Source organism: Melozone crissalis, unplaced genomic scaffold, assembly GCF_028551555.1.
Source record: "Melozone crissalis strain CALT ecotype California unplaced genomic scaffold, PUWL_Pcris_2 ptg000013l_1, whole genome shotgun sequence".
NCBI lineage: Eukaryota > Metazoa > Chordata > Aves > Passeriformes > Passerellidae > Melozone > Melozone crissalis.
The window spans coordinates 8,286,905-8,299,186 of record NW_026535791.1 but is presented as its reverse complement, the minus strand read 5'-3'; the positions used below and the strand labels follow the sequence as shown (position 1 = coordinate 8,299,186).

At 37.9% G+C, this 12,282-nt stretch overlaps 1 protein-coding gene across 1 annotated transcript in view; it reads left to right on the top strand.

The window, feature by feature from the left end:
• The first annotated feature begins 216 nt into the window (after positions 1 to 216).
• STARD13 (StAR related lipid transfer domain containing 13) overlaps positions 217 to 12,282 on the top strand; it is a 244,671-nt gene continuing 232,605 nt past the window's right edge. The window contains exon 1 of the mRNA XM_054271414.1: positions 217 to 972. Within this exon, the coding sequence (XP_054127389.1) occupies positions 217 to 972 (756 nt within the window). The remainder of the gene's footprint in view (positions 973 to 12,282) is intronic.

Here is a 12,282-nt window from a genome sequence, read left to right as displayed (position 1 = left end):
TTTCTTTTGCTGGTGTGCTCCATTGCAAGCATGTTTTCATTAATTTTTTTTTTTTCAGAAGCTGAAAGGATTCAGATGTTTTTATATGAGATTCCAAGCATTAATAATGACTGTGTGATCATGGTTTTGGAAAACTAAGAATATATTTCCTGGCTACATATGCAGATATATGTTTCTTAAGACAAGCAAGAATGAAGTCATTTTGATCTCTGATGGATGAAACCCATTGGAATGGAAACTAACATCTATGAAGAAGAACAGGGCTCACCTTATCTAATATCTGCTGAGTGCCTGGGAACTCCAAAGGAAGCCAAATATGAAGAATACCAAAGGAAGACAGAAAATCAGACAAGCCCATATGAATTTCAGAGTTTGTTGCTGGAACCTGAGCTGAGCTTGCCATCTGTGTCATCCTTACTGGACGACAATGAGACATCCTTACAACTTGGCATGGCTGCAGGGCGTGCCAGTGCCACCAACCAGCCCGAGACAAAGCACCTTTGTGAAGAATTATCCTGTTCTACAAGGTGCACATCAAAGGAAGATCCTTTAAACCTTCCCATGCACACAGAATGGCCAGTCCTCACAGGAAAAAATTCACACAAGAATCCCGAAGCAAATTATGAGATCAGAGTCATAGAACACAAACCATGTGCTATCACATTTTCTGATTTTGAATTTTTATCACATGAAGCCGGCACTAAGCTCCATATTTGCGAGACTGGAGAAGCAGATGATTTTTCTTCTGAAGAGGAAGAAGCAGATAACAGAGGTGATCATGACACATTTACAGAACTGCCACTGTATGAGGCATTTTTCAAAGGCCTTCAGAGAAGGAATGTTTCCCAAAGAAAGAAAGCTAAACATGAACTTACTAAATATCAGCACACCTGTCATTTAGAAGACTGCAGTAATCATTCTAGAAAGGCATTGAAGGACCATGACAAAGAAGAAAAACACATGGAGCTGGAGGTAATACAAGCTATTTTTTAGTTACAAGTGTGTTTTAAAAAAGAGGCGCCATTTAGGGTTGGTTACAGGAGGAAAAGGAATTGTGTAAATTGGTATAAGGTGATAATTATTGTGAATTACAAAATTAAGAACCTAAACCTACAGTAAAAGTATACTAGTCTTTTTCACTAGACAAATCTTACTTCAGATTGACCACACTTCTTTTAGCCTGAACCTCAAACTTTGGTTTTCTGGTTTCTTTTTTATTTAAATGGGAACATTGGCTCCATTTCCTACATTCCTACAAGATCATATATCATGCCATGTACAGTACACAGTCTGAGGACTGTTCCAAAGGGATAGAGCTCACATTTAGTCTCAGAGCAGAATGTATTTCTTCATGCTGAAAAATGGGCTTTTAGTGTGGTGGTACTGTAGCACTGAGCCACCTAACCCACAGCACTGTTTCCACTTAATAACTGTTTTCTGTACTAACATTTCATTAAAACAATATAGAGGACAAGTTAAAGAGTGGTATATAATAATTGGTTGGTTGGTTGGTTGGTTGGTCGGGTTTTTCCGGTTTTTTTTTAAATCTGTGGTGTTATATATTATGATTTTCTATAGACTAGTGGCCAAAATGAAAACAGAAGTTTTCAGGACAAAATTTAAAATCTTTAGCAATAAAAATTATCCAACTATATACAACCTTTCCATTAAAAAAAAAAAAAACCAAACCTTGAATAAATTAACTTTGTTTATTGGAACTGGAGGAACAGAAGCCTCTCAGCTGAACGGTCTCTAGTCTGGACAATAAGCACGGTTTCTCCCTGCTCACAGCTGGTGACAAACCAAATGACTGGAGCTAAACACATTTATCATTGGAGAAAGTCAGTTCTAGTACAAAACTAAGAGGTGACTCCAAATAGTGGGCAAAACCAAACCCTTAGAATTCCAATGTTCCTGACTTTGGAGCACAAATTGATCTTAACCTGCAGGTCAGGCATTCCTTTCTGTCCTCTCTTCTCCTTCCTCCAGCTTTTAAAAGTTATTTTTCATGTAAATCTGCTCTATGCCTTGAAAACCAGGCTGTAGTCTTTTACCCAGTGTATTTTATTTTACTCTGCCTGCAGTTGTCCTTTTTTCTTCTACTGCTTATAACACAGAGTTGCTTCATTGATTTCTGGTTAAATGAAGGGATTATAGTTTGGACTATAATGTCCATATTTCCATCAAAACTATGCCGTAAATTAATTGCTTCTCTCCTTTAGTACTAATCTATCTCCAGTTTGGGGTGACTAATTATGCCCTTAAGTGAGTGGGAGTTTTGTGCTGCATTTCATACATATCCCAACTTCACTGCAGAAATCCATCAGCACACAAATAAGCACACCAGATTTTTAGAAATTTTTCTCAGCAGATAATATTAGAAGACCAAGGCCCAATGATGGTTCCCAAACAGTGCAACTTTTGAAGCACTACTGACCCTGATTCTCATGACACATGGTTTATTAAGTAATTGCATTGTTCTTCTAACCTAAGCCAAGTCTTACTTCCTCATTACTCAGAAACATTCACATTAATGAAAAGAATATATCTCAAAATGGATGCACAACATCCTTTGGATTTTTTTTACTGAAGGTCATTCCCATAGATAAAAGGGAGACGCCAGGAGATGTCATTTAGTTTACTTTATGTCTATGCCATAAAATAAACTCAAGGATGCAGCTTGAAGTGCAAAATAATGGATTATAAATTGCCAGACAAGCATGTGAAATTACCTAGTAAATCTCAGTAAATGTGTCAAAACATTTCAAAAAATGGATGCAATGTTGCAGTCCTGGTTTTGATTTTTTCTATGAAAATAAGTAGCATCATTCAAGGAAAGCCTCCAAGAATTAAAAAAAAAAAAAATTAAATATTAAGATTGTCTTATCTCTCAAATTTTAACAGCAGTCATGCATTATTATGCAGACTGAAATCTCTCCCCATGACTCTGGTTGAAGCAAATGTATGTCACTGTCAAGTTATTTATTTCTATTGTTTAGAAATGGTGTTAGGGAGAAATGTCTTTCTGGTGGAAAGAAATCAAATAAATAAAGACAGCATGAGGTAAAAATGCTGACAAGGGCAACTGGTATTGCTAAACTTTAAACTTAGAATCATATAATAAACAGATTACTTTGGCTGTACAGATACAGACAATCATACAGAGCACCCTGCACAAGATCCTGGCTAAATCCTTGCTACTGGAGTTCCCAGTGAAACTGTGTTTAAGATCCATCCTGCAGGGACACTCCTACCCAGAGGCACCTGTTACTGACTGCAAACCTCCTATCTGAGTTCCAGAAAGGAGGAAAGGCTGCCACCTTCTCCAAGAAGGAAGCACTGGCCCTTGAGGCAGTCACCACAAGCAGAGTCTGTCCCAATCTCCTCTTAAATAGTTGTTACACGCATTTAGGTGACAACTCTTGAACTTCTTGTTTCATTCTAATTAATAAGTAAAGAAAAACCTTTAAGTGCACTGAGCAGTAAATAAGCAGAGGGAAGATGGAAAAAAATCAACTTGTGTATGCTGCCAACTCTGTCAAGTGGAAGAAACTGCTGGAAACAATTCAAATAATGATGGCCTTTAAAAAATGCTCTTTCTTCTTGTTCCAAAGGCTTCTGCCTCTTCTAAGTGGTACAAGATAAATGGTACTTCTGTTCAATTTATGAATTCAGCATGGTACCCGAGTTTCCACCCTTAGAGCAGTTCCACATATATTTCCTGTGCCTCCTCATAAAATCTAAATTTGGCAATTTGTTTTACTTTGTCAGGAGTCTGTAATCAGCAGTACATTTAATGCCCAACACAGTTCTGCCCAAACACTTAGGCCAATGTTGGACTAAATGTTCTTAGAGGTTCTTTCCAACCTAAATAATTTTATGATTATTTGGTTAGTTCTGTCCAGAGATTCTTTTGCAGCTCTGAAGTGGCACCTTCAGCCATTTTTCCTTGCTTGTTTAACTTCAAGTCTTCATATCAAACTTGATACAGCGTTTGTGCATGCAGCCAGCTCCGTGTTCAGGGGCAATAAATTATTCAGAATAGCTTCTGAAACATAATATTTTTCTAGATTGTCATTTCTTCAAACTATACTGAGCAGGACACAGCTGAAGACCACATTTAACCAGGAGCTACTATTCAACTTTCCATCCATAAACTTATCCTATCCTTACGTAGCCTGAAAACAATATATGTTACTTTCAGGATTAACATTTCAGGGAAGTAAATACTTGAGGGTATTTGACAGATATTAGGCAATAAGAAAGTATTATGAAATCATACCCTTGACAGTGTGAATTGTCATGGATCTTCCCTCACCCTGGGGACTGTATACAAACCCTGCTAATATTCTTGGCTGCTGCAAAGAGACAAGCATAGTCCTACCAACATGGAAGCAAACTTAAAATCCTTTCTGGGGCAATTTCAAATCGTTTCTTTGGGCAGCCCATATTAGCAACTGGAATAGCCAAAAAGCTTTCTGTGGTTGTTGACATTACTTAGGGCACCTAAGAGAGTTGTCACAGCTTCCTCTATTGTTTCTCACTCCCTTGAGAGACAATGGGATGTGTCAGGAAAGCCAGGTGCTGGAAAGGAACTGCTTAGAGTAACCATTAGGACTGCTAGGTGCTCCAGCAGCCCCTCTTCAGCCTCCCTGTCTGCATTCATATTTACACCATGCCTCTTTCAACGCATTTAGGAAGATCTAAACCAAACCTGCTTGTTTGTTTAAAGCACCATAACGATGGGCTAATATTTGCATTGAATGTTACCGTGTTCAGCTGGGTCAAACAAAGGGTGAAATGCCACTCCCCAGGAGAGACAAGATGACCGAAAGAGATAATTTAGGTAATTAAGGTAGCATTCACAATGAATATCTTTGTCAGGATTTGGCCTTCAGACTGTAAGTTCAAAGACTTTTGGAGGAGGCTGCACAGGCATGGGAGTGGCCAGTACAATGTCAGAGACAGCCCCTGTGTGCAGCGCTGCATTGTGTTAGCAGGGGAGCTGTGCCATCACCTTTCACCATCAGTAAATCTTCAAGGAAAAATGTAGTGTCATAAAGGAGGTTTGTGAAAGCTCCATTGTTTTTGACACTTAAAACTAAGGCAACTGAACTCTGAAAATTACTTCAGAAAACAGTAATTTACTGAAAAAACAAAAAAGGATGATCAGTTTCTCTTTCCCTGATTATTCACTTACTGTCATTGATTTCCTTGTTCCATCCTTGTACTACAGTAAGGTAAATTTTATCCTCATTACTCATTGCCAAATGAAAAGTTTGACAATTATTGTATCGGCTTAAATCACAAGATTTAGACTGGAATAATTTGCTGAAATGCAATATGGAAGTTTCCATAGCATCTGTCCCTCATCTTGCCTGCTTGATTCAGCCCAGGATGCAGTTGGCTTTCTGGGCTGTGAGCACACACTGCAGTTCATGTCCTGCTTTTCCTCTACAAGAAACTCTGAGTTCTTCTCTTCTCAATGAGTTCCTCTCCCAGCCTGTGCCCATGTCTGGGACAGCCCCAACAGTGCAGCCCCTTGGACTTGTTGGACCTCATGAGGTTCTTGTGGGCCCACTTCTCAGGTTTGTTCAGGTCCCTCTGGATGGCATCCTGTCCTCCTGTTGTGCCAACTGCACTGCTCAGCTTTGTGTCATCTGAAAACTCACTGAGGGTGCACTCAATCCCACTGTCAATGTCAGTCTTCTCCCGTCAGCTGTTGCAGTCACAAGAAGAGGAGATGAATCCCATTTAATTTATTCAAAAGCCATAGTCCTTAAAGTCAATTATCATTCCTTAAAATTTATGTATCCTTCTGTGTGACTTGTAAATATTTTAATCAAGTAATCATACCCTATGAGAAAGGAATGAGAAATTTTTAAGTCTTTGGCAATGAATCTGACCTGGCAGTGTGCCCAGGTGGCCAAGAAGGCCAATGGCATCCTGGCCTGTATCAGCAGTGGTGTGGCCAGCAGGGCCAGGGCAGTGATTGTCCCCCTCTGCTCAGCACTGGTGAGGCCACACCTCAAATCTGGTGTTCAGTTCTCCGGCCCTCATTACAAGAACAACATTGAGAGGCTGGAGCGTGTCCAGAGGAGGACAACAGAGCTGTGGAAGGGTCGGGAGCACAGGTCTGATGAGGAGCAACTGATGGAGCTGGGGGTGTTTAGCCTGGAGAAAAGGAGGCTCTGGGGACACTTCATCACTTTACAAGCACCTGGAAGGAGGGTGTAGTGAGGTGGGGGTCAGTCTCTTCTGACATGTCTCAAGTGAAAGGACGAGAGGAAATGGCCCTAAATCGTGCCAGGAGAGGATCAGATTAGACATTATAAAAATAATTCACCCAAAGAGCAGTTAAGCATTGGAACAACATGCCCAGGGCAGTAGCAGAGTCACCATCTCTGGGAGTGTTCAAGAGACTGTGATTATTGTGATTATTGGGGATATGGTTTAGGGGTGATTATGGTGGTGCTGGGTTGCTGGTTGGCCTAGATGATCTTGAAGGTATCTTCCAACCTTAATGACTCTGTGATCCTGTGAATTTTCATTATTCAGATTACATTGAGTTTATTCAATTTAAATGATCAAAACAGAGCAACAGTCAAGCCTACATCTGTGATCAGGTGCTTTACAGCTGCCAAAGTAAGCTTTTTACCCTTGTACTTGGGTTGCTTACACGCTGCTCAGTGCCTTGCTTAGCCACTCTGAAGCACTTTTCTGAGAGGTACTATTCTGTTTTCATTAATGAGGCAGTAGAACTTAGGTGGAATTCAAGCTATCTGAAAATTGCCCTGCAATAGTACCTTCTTCTCTAATTCAGTTGTACAGGAGCATAAACTGGAGAGGAACATATTAGAGTAAAGTACAAATTCCTACTCTCATTCCTCCCATACTTTGGAAGTTTGTACTTCATTTTACCCTATGAAACTGAGACTCCAAAGCTAGAGGAGGAGAATGGTTGCAAACTTGTGATGACTTCTTCATGAGGAATAATACAGTTGTTACTATCTCCTTTCAGTCATCTTCTGCAGACACTGGAAATCTACCCAGGTAGGAGAGCTGAGCTCTGAAATAACAATAGCCAGGGAGAACAGGCTATGAAATCAAGGGGAGAAAAATGGGAAATTACTTGTCTGAGAAAGAAGTGATGCACTAAGCTTTGTACATTCTAATTTCCTTTGTGTGTCTGTAAGATTTGTACTTTCTGTATTTCAGTGGCACTTCCTCGAGAACTGATAGATAAGGACACGGTGACTCGAACTTTGCAAGTTTTTTAGTGTTTATGCTTATTTCCTGCCTGCTCAGAAAAGGAGTTGGAGAATTGATGATTACTTTAGCAATGATGCATTATTGTCAGTCAATAAATAATCATAATCAGCTCTTTACTATTAAGAGTCAGATAAATGCTAGCTTAGGGACTTTAATTATTAAGTTAATGAAAGGATTTTTTATTAGCTTCACAAATTTGAAGGACTAATGGTGAATGTAGCATTTTGCATTGAGTACTTTTTTCTGTCACCTCAGTATTCCTAATAGTGTCATTATTTCTCATTACAATGTGGTATTTGTTGTGTCCTGCTTGTTGAGGACATTAGCTACATGACTGTTTCTACTGAGAAATTATAGGAATTTTTGAAAATAACAGTAAAGTTAGAAGAAGAATAGTAATTTAAGGATATGCTTAAAAATCATACTGAAAAGAACTGGTATATTGAAATTACATAGGAGAACATGTAGATGCTATCAAAATTACTGCCCTTCATCTCTCCAACATACTTGCATGCTGCTTGCCTGTTTTAATAAACATGCATCACTCACTGTTGATTAATATAGAATTAAAAAATAGAAATATATATGGCCCTAGAAAAGATACACTACTTGCAAATAGCAGATACACTAAATCACAAGATCATCTTTGGCAGGCATCAGTGGCTATAGGGTTGAGGTTGGAGAAAGGATGCACTCTGGATTTTTAGAATGCATCCCACAGACTATTCTGAGCAGTCCCTTTCAGCTTGGGCTCTGCCAAAACCCTCCTGGGGAAAAGTTGTAATATAAGGGGACAAAACCTGTTCTTTATCAAAAGCAGAGCTGATAAACAAATCTCCATGTGATGGAGTGACTAATGCTCAAAAAAATCAGAGGGCTGCATTGCAGTTGATTCTTCTGCAGTTTGCAGAATACCATCACTCTAAAAATGTATAGGATATAGTATAAATTACTGACACAGTGAGAGTCTGATAAAATTGGATAAACTAATGAAGAAAATTGGATAATTAGTCAAAAGGACAACTCATCTTGACTTACAAATTCCTTTAGAAAATTCACAAAGTGCATTTCAACTTGGTGTTGAATTAGGTTGTAAATATATTTTGTATATATAATATATATATTATAGAAGGTGAGATTACTGAGTTACCTTGCACAGTGTAAAACCCTTGGGCTGTTCAAGTTAATGTAGAACTTCATAGCTGTCCTTCCAAGAAGATACTGAACTGCCAACAATTTTTGTTGCACAGCCTCATAAAAGCCCATGCGCACACATTAAAAGACCCCAAAACCAGCATTTTGGGAACCCCTGCTTCAGTGTGTTCAAGAGCATTAGTGCACTGTTTATTGTTTATATTTATTGATGTTATTTTTATTTATCTGTAAAGCTTCAGAAGACTAGACAGTTAACAAATGTTTTATACTAAAGGGGGAGAGTATTCACTACTTGTGAGTTATGGCTTTTTTTCAAATACTGACTACTTTATTTGTTGTGTATTTGAATATTTTAGAATCATAAGGCCACCTCAGGAAAGAGCAATATTAATACTGGTATGACCAGAAAACATAAAAAAAAGATTATGTGCTTATGGTTGCACTGGGACCATAAAATAAAAGAGCTGTATCAAGATTCTTCTTGAAAAGTATCTCAAAATATCTGGAACCTGTGCAATGTGAACCCATTCAAATATTTCATGTATCTCTACAGAAGGAGAGAAAAAGTCAATAGAAAATATGGCCTGTCTAAGTCAAGGCTGTGATGAACAACATTCCTCTGTCAGAGCATGGGAAGAGGCACCTGTGAGAATTACAAACTGAGTCTTAGGTGCAGGGAACCAGAAGAAACATGTAGAAATCTGTTAATCTGCTTATCATTAAAATTAAGATATTTCTTCAAGGAACAGATGGAGACACTGGATAAACTGTGGGACGGGCATAAGCAGAACTTGTGAAATCAGAAACTTGCACAAAAGATGAGGAGACCAGGGAAGGGTTGCATTTTAAAGCTGGTTTGGCTGACAAATAAGGATTTGGTATGCTTTTCAAGTCAGCCAATAGAATTGCAGTACAGCAAAGGAGAAAAAAATAACCAAATGAAAAAAACAGAAACAGAACTTTACTGAATCAACAGCCTCACAAAGTATATTTTGTAATATTTAAAAGTTCTTGAAAGGGATTAAGAAAAATAAGTTACAGATTTCTTCATACACAGAAGTCCCACTGGAAGATTGTAGCACTTCCTATAAGGCATTTAGGTGCTTTTGAAACTTCTTCCTAGGTAACACATGTCCAGTTAATGAAAATCAGACTCTAGTGATACAGCTAGGATCCCTCTGTCCTTCTTGGCATGAAATTTTAATAAAGTAATGCTAGCTTGATATTGTAACAGACATATTTCTTTGGTAGGGCCATGGGACCCCAACTGATATGATCTGACTTGCTGAGGGATCTATGAGCATTTTGGTACTGCCACATCACAGGCTACCACACAACCAGAAATCTGTGTGAACACTGAGATCCATGACTGAACCCAATTTAGAGATACATTAAAAAAATTTGAATGTCATGAACTCCATTGAGAGTTGACAGATCTGAGATGTCATTTTATGGCATTCTTCTGGGGTTACTGTCTACAAGAAAGTGTCCTAAGCCTCAAGCCTTTCCTTAACAATCTCTCCAAGTATGGAGTACTACAAATTGTAATAAAAAATGGAAACAGATTGTTCTTTCTATCCAAGCTTTTGTGCAAACTGATGCTCTTGTAAAACTCTTGCCCAGTTTTGAATTATCTCAGAGCTAAGACTTTTGCAGTGCAGAGAAGGAAACTCTCCTCTGAATTACCTTAGAGTTCTCCTGAAATAAATCAGACAGGACATTGAAGTCTATGTCTGCATTTGAAATATTTTTTATTCCAGAAATTAACTTCAGTAAAATCTCACCAGGTTTTTGCATTGTATTACTGGGCTCTCTTTGTGTGCTTTCTATGGATTCTGAAGTTCTTTGGCCTTTAGACTATCAATCCAATTTTTTAAAGATCAGGTCTAGAATAGGTAATGTTTTAGCATCACAGATTTAACAGCTCATTTCTAATGTATGTGCAGAGAAAGTTTGTTTGGCTTTAATCCAATCTTTGTGATGAAGCAATTAGTGATATGGTAGATAAATTACTGTAAGGTTTGCAGTTACTATTTATTGTTTCTATTCAAGCAGTATAAGGGTGACATTTCAGTATTTACATAAGGAGGTCTTTTCACCATGGCAAAAGCCTTGGCAGTTAGTCTGGGGTCTGATTTACTTAAACTAAAATGTAAAAAAAGCTGCTGAACCTGCCAAGAAACAACAGAACAGAATACTTCAACTTGTATGTATTTTATTTTTTACGATGTACACCACATATCAAGATTAAGAGAAATGTACACAAAGGCAGTAACTAGAAGCAAGAATATACAGACTGCCTTTTATTAACATGCCAAGATAGGTGCCTAAACTGAGGGGAAGTGGATTACCGAGAATTTGTGCAACTAAGGATCCAGACTCTGAGAGTTCACCTCAAGCTATACTTTAATCTGCTGTGTTGCAGACTTGTCCAGAGTATTACAAATAACTAGTGATATATAGAAAAATTTCATGTTTGTGAGAGAAAAGATGATTAAGCTAAAAAGGATTACCCCTGGAAGACAGAAACATTCCAAAGACCCTGAGGCTTTTTTTAAAAATAAAAGTTGCAATACTATGATGCATTTCTAATGCAAGGGGGCTATCAAGATACCCCTCTGTTTTGTGTTTGGTGTAAAACAGATCAAGTGCTGTCTTGAATTGTCCAAGCCTTGTCTTGGGGGACACAGAATGCCACTGATGCTAAAAAAAAAAAATTGAAAGAGAGAAATGAGATTAAGAAGCCTTAGTGGGAAACCCCCAGTATTCCAAGCAAGCAGAGACAAAATCAGGTCTTTCTGAAATAAAGGCAAAAACAAATTATAGAAGTTCAGAAAATGCTTTTGAAACCAAACTTTTCAGACATGATAAAGCTTGCATTTTGCATGTGAATGACAGGTAGCAAACTCTAAAATTGCCACTTCTTCAAGTAAAGGAATTTACCATGAATGTGAACAAAAAATAATAGCAAACGTTAAAATAGTTAGAATTGCTATAAATTGGAATGTATACATTCAGAGTTTTTATCTCTGATCACCTTTTCCTGTGTGCAATGTTTCCAGTTTTGTAAAAAGTTCTTAAGAAGATGAGTTTAAGTTGCATTAAACAGAATGAAGATATCTAAGTTAAAATAGGAATAAAAAAAGACGAGGCCTTCTTGATGGGTGCTTTTTTCTTATTTAGAAATTGTGTTCAAATGGTTGCAAATTCTAAGGAGTGCTCACACAAGCACCTTGGAACACATAGCATTTAATTCTAATGTAAATTAAAAGGAATTTGTAAGAGTAGCAAGTATGGTTGAAAACTGTACAAATTTGAGAAGGAACATTTGGTTGATGCATCCAATTTAAAATTGGCAGTATTATCAAAAACCCCAACCTCCTAGGTACAGCATGAAAAATAAAAGCATACCATTTTGCAAAGGAAGTAATTATTTTTAAATTTGGAGTTACTTTAGTTCAGAAAAAAACTCCCCAAAGATTCAAACTTCTCTATGACAGTGAAAAATTCCTTATCCTGGCTGTGATATGTCAGGAGCCTCCAGCAGCATGCTAGGTGGGCCACTAAGGAGCTTTGCAGGTACAGGTATTTTACCCAGAGGAAAGCTGTCAAAATTAAGCTGTCTTTGAAAAGTAATTCAAGTCTGATGCATTGACAAATATCAATTAAAAGAAAAGAAAATCACTTGTCATGTAAGATATGAAATTGCTATCACTTTGGCATTTTAAATTTTAAATTCAAATATATGTTGGCTAGGCTGCAACCAGGCTGGTTTCTGCATTGTCTAAGCAGGGTTTTCCCACCAGGGCTAAACTGTACACTGATCAGTTTATGCACATTTTCCCATTCAAGAGT